Source organism: Sinohyriopsis cumingii, chromosome 9 (genome assembly GCF_028554795.1).
Source record: "Sinohyriopsis cumingii isolate HCF-2022 chromosome 9, ASM2855479v2, whole genome shotgun sequence".
Taxonomy (NCBI): Eukaryota; Metazoa; Mollusca; class Bivalvia; order Unionida; family Unionidae; genus Sinohyriopsis; species Sinohyriopsis cumingii.
Genome location: NC_142969.1, coordinates 19,632,789 through 19,643,950, shown reverse-complemented (window position 1 = coordinate 19,643,950; position 11,162 = coordinate 19,632,789). Strand labels below are relative to the sequence as shown.

The 11,162-nt window shown below is 35.4% G+C and overlaps 1 protein-coding gene across 1 annotated transcript; it reads right to left on the bottom strand.

Annotated features, from left to right (window-relative positions):
* Nucleotides 1-4,942: 4,942 nt before the first annotated feature.
* LOC149791347 (uncharacterized) lies at nt 4,943-10,740 on the bottom strand. The gene is made up of 3 exons (XM_089971338.1): nt 10,148-10,740; nt 6,693-6,848; nt 4,943-5,306 (listed from the first exon to the last, which is right to left on the bottom strand). The coding sequence occupies exons 1-3, from the start codon at nt 10,356-10,358 to the stop codon at nt 5,131-5,133; spliced, it is 543 nt and encodes a 180-aa protein (XP_089827464.1). The 5' UTR covers nt 10,359-10,740; the 3' UTR covers nt 4,943-5,130.
* Between the last annotated feature and the right edge of the window lie 422 nt (nt 10,741-11,162).

The window sequence follows — 11,162 nt, the reverse complement described above, 5'->3', positions numbered from 1 at the left end:
GAAGTTTTCCTTCACGTCCGCGCTTTGACTTTAAGAACCGGGGTAGTTTCCAGTCTAACCATCCATTGTCGACTCATCCTCCTACGAAGATGTGCTCCAAACTAGCTAAGCTAAACGAAGCCTACGTGAATTTGCATAAGGTCAGACACAGTCTGATACCGAAGCCAGAAGAGGTAGAGAATGTGAGAATGTTAAAAGTCACTGAAGACCTGATAGAAGAGCTCTTGAGAGAAAAAGTGAACAGGGAGAAAGAAGGATGGACAGAGAAGTACAGACTTCAGAGACAGCAGCAACAGCAACAACAACAGCAGCAGCAGCAGCAGCAACCTGAACCTGACAGACGCTTTGTCGATTGTCGTATCGACACCAAAGAGTTCTTCTTCTCTTTCCGATGAAGCAGACCTATCGTCAGAAAGTCTATCCTCAGAGGACGTCGCATTCTTAGAAACTAAAAGATTGCCATAGCAAACAAAACAAACAGCCCTTTTCAGGGCTACCCAATACTCTAGAAAAGAAATAACAATCCATTTGCCAATGTGTGTAGGTAGAGTAGTGTGAATATAAACACTAACTCTTTTTTATAGTGTGAGTGTATGTGTTTGTGTATATGATTGTGTGTTTGTAAGTGCTCACGTACGTTTGTGTGGATAGTAGATTAAGATCATATTTTTTTTTTGCTCTTTGACGTGTGGGGAGAGTAGATTTGGGGTTTGATTGCTTTGCGTATGTGGATAGTATATTGAAGTGATTAATAAAAATTTTTAAATTAGTAATGGGCAGTATAAAAAAGTGAGTGAGTGTTTCTTTTAGGTCCGCGCGTTGTTTGGTCATGATCTAGGTAAGATCAATTTTGTTTTAGGGGGATGTTTTCCATAACGTCCGCGCTTTCAGTATAAATTGAAACTCGCTGGGCAGTCTAGCTACCTTGTTCATTCGTTAACAAGACAATGAATACCAGAATAAGCAAACTTCTTGAACTCCAGATACATCTGGAATATGTCAGGCGCCTGTTAAATGAACTGGCCGCGGAGGCCATAGTAGAAGAGGAAAGAATAAAGAAGGAAGAGGAGGAGAGAAAACAGATGGAAGAGGAGAAAAAGAAAATAGGAGAGAGGATGGCTTACAAGATACCAGAGACAGAGGATTGGGGTGCTGAAGCCAATCATCCTCCCTCTGCGCTTTCAAGAAAAAAAGTAAAAGCAGACTGGGGAAGAAGACGTGAGTGTGGTGCCAGGCCTGGAAGGTGCTGTGATTAACCAGGTGTCACTGGAGTTCAAAAACAAACAGCCCTTTTCAGGGCTACCCAATACTCTAGAAAAGAAATAACAATCGATTTGCCAATGTGTGTATGTAGAGTAGTGTGAATATAAACACTGACTCTTTTTCATTGTGTGAGTGTATAAGTTAATGTATATGATTGTGTGTTAATAAGGGCTAGCATATGTTAGTGTGAATATTAGATTAGGGTTTCGTTTTAATGTTTTGCGTGTGTGGATAGTAGATTCGGGGTTTGAATAGGATTTGATTTTGATGCTTGGTTTGTGTGAATGGTAGATTTTGGTTAGTTTATTGCTGCTTCACGTATGTGGACAGTAGATGATATGAAATGAGAAAAGTAGGGGATGTTTTCCTTCACGTCCGCGCGTTGTTTGATCATGATCTAGGTAATATCAATTGTATGTCTTAGGGGGATGTTTTCCATCACGTCCGCGCTTTCACTATAAGAGCCCACAGTATTCGTCGTTCAAACCATTCTACAAAGAATTAAAAAAGAAGATGGCTTCGAACCAGCTTGACAAAATGAAAACATTGCAAGACGTCCTGGACAATTTGGGTATGATGGAGTAAATGTTAGTGAGGTTAAACGAGGATCACTATTCTTATAGCCCACATCGAGTGAAGATGGAGATTAACAACTTAAGAAAAGTAAAGGAAATGATAAGTGCTGTGATGAAAGAAATAAAGGAGGAGAAGGAGGATGAAGAGGAAAGGATAAGGATAAGAGAATGGAATGAAAAAATTGAAAAAGAAGAAGAAAATGAGAAGAGGAAGAAAGAAGAGGAGGAGAAGAAGAAAGAAGAGAAAAAAAGGAAGAAAAGAAAGAAAAGAAGAGAAAGAGTGTAGGACAGAAAATAAGAAGTTGGTGGAGAAATAGAAGAAATTAGAAGAAGAAACCCAAATGCCCTTTTCAGGGCCACCCACATTTCTCGAAAAGAGATTGACTTTCCATTGCCTACCCCATTTTTTTTTATTTTTGATTTTTTTATTTTTTTTTTTTAAAATAAATAGAGTGACCCAAGACTTTTTTACCATTGTTCATATCCTCTTGAGGCTAAAGAGTCCCACCCTGTTTATTCCCATATAAACATGTTGAATTCCCCTTGAGGCTAAACAGTCCCACGATTTTTCGTCCATGTTAAATTTCCCTTGAGGCTAAACAGTCCCAGGGTGGTTAATGTTAAATTTCCATTGAGGCTAAACCGTCCCAGAGGGGGGGGTCTGTAATGCTAATTCCCATTGAGGCTGAATCGTCCCCTTATACTACTGTTTCCTTTTAAAGCAGGAAGGTAAAGATTTCAGGTTATAAAAGATATTAAAATCTTATGTATTACTTAATAACCGTCTAATGCAATTCACGGGCAACGACTTTCTTAAATGCATTTCTACTTTGATTCTATCCTGGATGAAAAATTATCTAAGAAAGCTGTTAATGTGTATTTCTACTCTACAACAGAAATTCTTCCCGTCGACTGGAAGTCTTGTTAGACGTGCATAAACTGCAAAATATTAAATATTTCGTATGCCTACGTAAGCACTCTCTACCACAAATAGGGCATATTACAAGTTTATTAAGAAAATTATATTCCGAATCGCCTGTAATATGAAATCTTCATATTTACAATCATACTTAAGGTAAAAGTCGTAGATGTGTGCATGAGAGAAAGAGGGAGGGGTACTTGAAATTGAGGCGTGTGTTCATAGCTATATTCCTGCTGGGCGAAATTTTATAGCTCTCTAATATGCCTTATATAGATACTGAAAATGTGTATGAAGCTTCACCTCATATTAATATGTGTTCTCAAGTTGGATCAAGGGATACATTTTCTCTGTCATCGTTGCAAGCCACGGGCGATAATCTGCTAGACTTCTTTATAACCCGTTGTCGCCTTTTGTGAGAATATCTCGTTTCTCATAAATATGGATCTACCAACTTAATGGATATAGTTAGAATGCACATATGTATGTACGTACGGATAGTCACTGAATGGCATTTCTAGCTACAGACAGATCTCGTGAAACATTCAGCTTCTCTGAAAACATACATATCTAGGTAACAGTAGATGGAGTTGTCCGGAGAACAGACGATCGCATATCTACTCGAGTAACATAAATCAAATGCGAGATGCTTTAAGAGAGAGAGAGAGAGAGAGAGAGGTGGTGGTGGTGTCCATTCATTAAGCACGTAAGTGATGCTTTTAAAAAAAAAAATTATTGGAATATTTTAGGTAAAACAAAGTCATATATTACTCAGTACTAGACTTGAAGTAGTGATATTAACATTCTGCTAATACGTTAATAAAATCATACCTTACAGCTGGCTTTTAACTCGACTAAATAAGTTTATTTTCACTTATATTTTGTTTTTACTCCATAAAGCTGACGTGCATGCACATCTAACTAAAAGGCTTTCGCACAGTGTCATTTCTTTTTTATTTGGGGTGGGGATGGGAGGGGGCACAAATGTGTACATCGCGTGCAAGTTACAGCCGCATAACAGGATATGGAAGCCATGAAAGATATAAATAGTTTTTATTTGTCAGAAAATATGTTTTTTATAGATACACCAATATATAGAGCTGCACATAAAATATGAAAAGTTTGTTGTATGGTTGTATTCTGACACAAGAACAGCAAAAGTATGTAAAGCCAGCTTTAGAAGCAACACACTACATAGTCATTATAAAACACTGACATTCTGATGGAAACCACATCTCAATCGATAGGTTGAACACTTGTATCTCCATATACCCATATACTGTAGTTACACCATCTGCTCCTCGTCGATGCAGGATAGTCTGGAAGCATTCGTTGTCACCTAATATTGCTGCAAAATACAAAACTCTCTCTCTCTCTCTCTCTCTCTCTCTCTCTCTCTCGGTCACTCAGAGTTTTAGTGAACAAGGTCCGGACCTTTAGTCTTGCGGTATATCCTACCTACTATGAAACAAACGAACCAAGTTTCGTTACCTACAGCGACATGCTTACATTGTTATCCAACATAGTAATGTCTATGATAATGATTCGACCAAAATAATTAAATATAACCACATATCTTCCTAAATATCAAATTAGGTTTATTGAAATGAACAAACATAACTAAATGAAAATATTCAGTCACGTAAAACCAGTGCATTCATTAATTAGAAATAGGAAAGCAATCCTAACAGCTAGAGCGCTTACAGACGACGAGTACACGCTACGTAGCAATGCTGTTGTTCTTTTCTTGTAGTTGTTTTTGTTTTGTTTCTTTTCAGGTAACATTAACCCCCTTAAAATCAGCCCCACCATGAATTTCACAGACGCATAAATAACTTCCCATAATTCCCATACCCACTGGTCTAACTATTAACTGTTAACTGACACTAATTGTGGCAAGCAAGCAAAGATATATCAAAGTCAGAAAACACCAAATGCGAAATTTCTTGAAAAACGCAACATTTCGATCAGTCCTGACATAACTTTGGTTAATGGGCTCTGTTACATGTTGATGTAATACAATTATTATAAAAAGTGTGTACAGACTGAACTAAGTGTGTACAGTCTGAACTAAGTGTGTAAAGACTGAACTAAGTGTGTATAGTCTAAACTAAGCGTGTAAAGTCTGAACTTAGTGTGTCGATGTAACTTGTAGGAAAATAAAATAGTTAAAGAAAACTAAGACAAGAGAGACATGTACAATCTCTCTGAATGTTTCAGCTCTATAGAACTTCCAAAACCAACTACAAGAGAAGAAACAAAACTTTTCATTCGCTAGATGATCAGGAACTTTATGCGATAGGCTCAGATGTTGCACTTGGCTTCTGAGAAATCCTCTCTAAGAATTATTCACTGATCGTTGCACCCGCTATTTCACCATGCTCCTACTTTCCCACCGGTGGAACCGAGGTAGTCTAGGATACCGAGGATTCCAATTATCAGCCCCAGAATAAAGGCTATAATGGTCAAGGCGATGGAAGCACTGTAGAACTTCCAAAAGAAGGTCGATTCATCAGCATACACTGCAAACGCTATCATGGCACAGAAAGCTGAAAATATTGTTATAAATAAAACACTACTGAGACCGAAAAAATCGACTGAGTAATATTCGTGTCGCTATTAAGTACTTCATAACCAAATTTATTTTATCTATATTGTTGGTTCTTATTTTGGAAAGAAGAACTTTTGTAATGTTCTATATATAATGTCATGGTTTTACATTACTTGCCAAGCATAAAATGAATCTACACTTCATAAATACATTCAAAATTATTCAGCCGCCTACTGCAGGTATAACGGTACCAATTGCGCAAGTCCAGGTGGGCGGAGCTTAAGGTGCATGGAACATTGTATTCATAATTAAAGAACAACACTAGCTGTGATTGGTGCATTATGTAAGAGTTGTACTTTCTGTTTGGCTTAAAAAAATGTTGAGCCTCTTGGCAACATGCGAGTTTGTGTTAATTTCTATCTAGATCATATTTTGTATTTTTTATGATTTTTTTAAAATATGGTACACATGGTTGAAAATGTGCTTGTTGTGACTAGATAACTCTTACCCCTGTCTAGTTCCAGTAGAGTTATCTCTCTTAAATGCAATGGAGTACCTGGTTATGTCATTGTCAAATTGACAATCTAGCATTGTTCTATATGACAGTGTGTGACATGCATGCCCAAGTAGGACAGAAAGTATATTTATTTCACAAAACATTAGCATTGAGGTATATGGAAAAACAATTGGTACCGTGATACCTGCAAGTCAGTGGGGAAAAAATAGGAAATGCGTATAACACTATGCACTAATTTAAAACGTCCTATTGTTTCCAAAGTGCATAATGGGTGTCAGTCTTTGCTAAAATATCGATTGCCATTATGAAACATCTTCCCACTCGGTGAACAGTAACGTATTTGGGATTCTCTACGCTTAGTTATAATTCTACTGCATGACTGAATAAGGACCTCATACGCCTGATATCATGCTGCGCTCCGCAATAACTCATACATGCTTTGGCAATGTTATCTTTGTTTACAGTTAGATTACTGTCTCTGTAAATATAATCGTATAAAATGATTGGTTAATGTCAAAGGACAAGGACAAAAATTGACTTTTGAATTTGACTTCCAAGTTCCAAGTTGTCTTTGAGGGACAATCTTCTACTCACAGAATTAGTACGACTGACGACAACGAAAGAAAGGCTTAGTCTATAGCTAGACAGACAGACAGACAGAAAGAAAGAGCAAAAGAACGAAGGAATATAAAATGTAATCTTATTACAAATTATGTTTTTATACAGTATAACTATTTCACATTCAAATCGAGTTATCACTTTGCAAAAAACTCTGTCTCTCTATAAATAAAGATTATATATATATATATATATATATATATATATATATATATATATATATATATATATATATACACCTTGAATTACCTCCAGCGAAGCTCAGGCAGACAGCTCCAAGGTACAGAACTTTGTTGGACAAAAACCACATGAAGATGATCACAAGAACCAAAGCAGCCAAGAAAAACAGCCAGGAGAGGATAGAGAATGCCCGTACAGCACGGAACCCACGGCTCCAGTTTATGCCTGTAACGGGAACAGAATTGACTGACTAATATCAATAGCAAATTTAAACTTGAATGTAAATGAATAACTTTACAATGTCAACCATATATATATATATATATATATATATATATATATATATATATATATATATATATATATATATATATATATATATATATATATATATATATATATATATGTGTGTGTGTGTGTGATCTGTGTGTGTGTGTGTGTGTGTGTGCATCATACACGTTAGAGAATGTTATATCGTACTCAGCGGAAATTCGAACCCAGGTGTCAACGGCACCCATAGCCTTGTCTGGACACACCCGTCCATATACCATCACGATTAAGCACACATCACCAAAAGTGATGTTGCAAAATCGGGGTTATGTTGACTCGTGTGTATAAGACACACTCGCATGTCGACGTAATGGTTAATTTTCATCTCATTTCACAGACTTTTCGGATTCCTAAGACAGAAATCGAGGTAAATAGAATTAATAACAATAATATATATATATATATATATATATATATATATATATATATATATATATATATATATATATATATATATATATATGCAATAAACTGACAACGAACAGTGCAAAACTAGTATCTAACAAGCCTGCCGCTTTCGACTCTTAATGAGTCTTTTTCAAAGGCAAGTACAAAACAGAGACAAGACAATCAAATAAAACACAAAAAGCGTTGCGTTTGCAGAACTTTACATGGCTGTTTCTACAGGAATTAGGCCTTTAAATCCACTATGTTTCAACTAGCCTATTTCAACCCGTTGCGGATGCTGGAAACCCTAATAAAACTTATGTTGTTTATATATATATATATATATATATATATATATATATATATATATATATATATATATATATATATATATATATATAGTGTAGTCCATATATCTAAATTCAAATGTAAATATAAAATAAATGTATTTTAAACATAAAACATCAATTATATCTTATGTACAAATATACGGTCACATCTATTACAACGGACTCTGCCAGGCATTGTAAGAATTGAAATTATGTAAGACATTTAAAGAGTTGTTGTTGTTGTTGTAGGGTTTAACGACATTTTTTCAGCACAATATAGGCTATACATGGTGGCCAGTATAAATGGTGGAGAAGGAACCCGGGAAACCCCGAAAAATGAACCACCGACCCACGAGAAGCTACTGGCAAGCTTTCTCACATACCCACATTGGCCGAATCCGAGACTCTAACCCACGCAGACAGAGGTGAAGTGACAGTTATCCGTAACGGTGAGCACTAGGCCACAAGCCCACCCCACTCCCACCCCTTCAAAGAGCAATTTGTTCCAACTATCTATAATTCGAGCATTAAAACGGGTGTGATAGTTCCACGGAGATTTCAAGAAAGATCCCTTACTATTAGATATTCATGTCATCACTTGAAAACACAAACTTTCTCATAACTTCTTCAAAACTGAATACTTTATAGTTTAAAAACATGTTGGATACACTGTTCCATCTTAGAAAGCTTAAAAGAAAACGAGGACTACTATTATAACCAATAACTAGTTTTATTTTCATACAGTCACTAAAGTTTGTCCACAAATGAGTATATTACACTGTGCAGAAATAAGACTTGAACAATCTAATTTTGATATTCAAAGAACAATTTCTGATTTAAGTAAAAGTATGTGTGCTTGAGTACACAAACTATGTAATGTCTCATTAGATTTTGATCATCTGAACGATTGGATTTTAAAGTGTAACTAAAGTACGTATACCTGTGTGACTAAAGTACGTATGCCTGGTTGACTAAAGTACGTATACCTGTGTGACTAAAGTAAGTATTCCTGTTTGACTAAAGTAAGTATACCTGTTTGACTAAAGTAAGTATACCTGTTTGACTAAAGCACGTATACCTGTTTGACCAAGTAGATATAACTGTTTGACATATGTAATAATGTGGAAATTGTGATATGATAAAGGTAACCGAAAGACATATAACTGTTTGACTGAAGTACGTATACCTGTTTGACTAAAATATATATACCTGTTTAACTAAAGTACGTATACCTGTGTGACTAAAGTAAGTATTCCTGTTTGACTAAAGTAAGTATACCTGTTTGACTAAAGTACATATAACTGTTTGACTAAAGTACATATAACTGTTTGACTAAAGCACGTATACCTGTTTGACCAAGTAGATATAACTGTTTGACATATGTAATAATGTGGAAATTGTGATATGATAAAGGTAACCGAAAGACCATGCATACCTATTTTTTTTTTGTATCATCGATGATACTATTCGCAAATGCGTAGTGTTCACATATCTTTAATAATTTTCTGAAGCCTGCTATAGATGGACATATCAATAGCATTTCATAGCAAAACTTAAACTGTTAATAAATAACACATTTGCTATCGAATGTATCCCAATTTCACACTAACCCGGCTTACGATTTAGTTTATCTCTATGCATATTAAATAAGAATGGGGAAAGAACACCTCCTTCACTAGTTAAAGTTCTGTAGAGCCATTGGAATATAAAAATGCCAAAAATATATTGTTCTTGATAAAATAAAAAGACATTAGTATACAGAGAATATGTAGAGAAAATAGTGTATGTTTAGTGTTAGAAATGTTTCACTTCCTGCTATATTTACCTACTTGAAGACAGTGAGCTTTATTGTTTGTGATCAATATTTTGGAATCTTATTATGATCTGAATATAATTGGCTGTATAACATTAGGTTTCATATTGCATCTTATCTTGTATATTTTAGTGAAAAAAATCGCATAATTATCAGCCTCTTTCCATGACATGACGACTTGTAGAAAATATTATTATTATTATTTTTATTATTATTATTATTATTATTATTATTATTATTATTATTATTATTAATGAGAAAAAATGCATATCAACATTGTTAAATGGGATATTCCATAGTAATTTTAAAGAATGCAATACTGATTTTAAGCTATGAGCGTCATGCAATATCCATATATGTCCGTTTGAAATGCCTATATCTTTTAATCAAACAATCACATACAATAGGTACTTCTAAAGGGCTGGGTTGGCGCAAAACGTGGTCCCATTAATAATGCTTAGTTAGTAATCGTTGTTATTGACGTCGTCACTCTTCCATGTCGACGTAATTATTTTACATAATGTGATAATATGTGGTCCATTAGAAGCAGTTCGTGTGGACATCAGCACCACTGTCATCGTCATCTCCACCACCAAGCTTTTCATTGTCGTTGTCAGCATCATCATCCACACATTATATCGATGGTAAATTATGACTGGCCTTACCTATAGATATATCGTCTTCTCCGATGGAATTGCATATCTTGCAACCTCGGCCTTCTCCGCATTTATCCCAGAGACCGCCATAATAATTTAAACCTTCGAATTTGTACGAGTACCAGTATGGAATGGCGAACCCAATCAAGTCTATGATGAAACACAAGATCAACAAGACGAACACTATTTTGCACAGCAAGGACTTGTCTCCAAAACCCATTTTACTGAGAAGATGAACTGTCGGTTTTCTCCGAATCAGAAAAATGGAAACAATGTATTAAATTCTCTAAATTTCACGGTTTCACTTGCAAGATTAAACTCTCTTTTCTAAAAAAAAATTACGACGGTTATCATAACCTTAATACACGATGATTCAAGTTCTTTTGGTTTTGGAAAGTCGTCTAAGTAGTTGAGAATGCGTTGCAATAAAACTTCCGTCGTTTAATTACTGTTGTATAACCGGTATTTATCTAAATTTAGATGTTTCCGAAGCTGGCTTTTCCAACAGCTACGTTAACTGTCCTGACATTAGTTCGAGTTCATTAATATTGTAGTTTTTCAATATTCAGAGCTGTTGATAAATCGCTTAAATGGAGGTCGGTATAGATCGAATGACACCGATCACAATTTCCCTGCTAACCACATAAACCACCTAAAAAATATGGAATCAATCCCTGAGTTACGAGCTATATATCATCCTGTGCTTGGTCTCCATGGTTGAAAGCCGGCGATGTTTGTTGTTGTTTATCTCTCCCAAAAAACGCTTTGCTTCGTGCGTGACAAGAAATGCATATCACCCAATTTCAATTTTTTTGACTACAAAAATTACTGATTGCATAATCACCTGCTGCAACAGCGCACATTGAAAAGAAACAGGTATAAATTTTATGGTCGATATAAGAAGATTTAAAATCGCTTAATATCCGAAATATCTTACATCGAATAAATTTGTCTTTGAGTCCTTTTTCTTTTCTTTTGTTGTTGTTGTTGTTGTTGTTTTCAAATCTCTGTTTCCGTCTTGAAA

Bases quoted from the DNA above. Each gene is read 5' to 3' on its own strand.
- LOC149791347 (XM_089971338.1), bottom strand. From the start codon at position 10,358: ATGGGTTTTGGAGACAAGTCCTTGCTGTGCAAAATAGTGTTCGTCTTG. The intron at 6,849-10,147 runs GTAAGGCCAGTC...TTCCCGTTACAG, and splicing joins AGAAGACGATATATCTATAG to GCATAAACTGGAGCCGTGGG. The intron at 5,307-6,692 runs GTAATTCAAGGT...CAATATTTTCAG, and splicing joins CTGCCTGAGCTTCGCTGGAG to CTTTCTGTGCCATGATAGCG.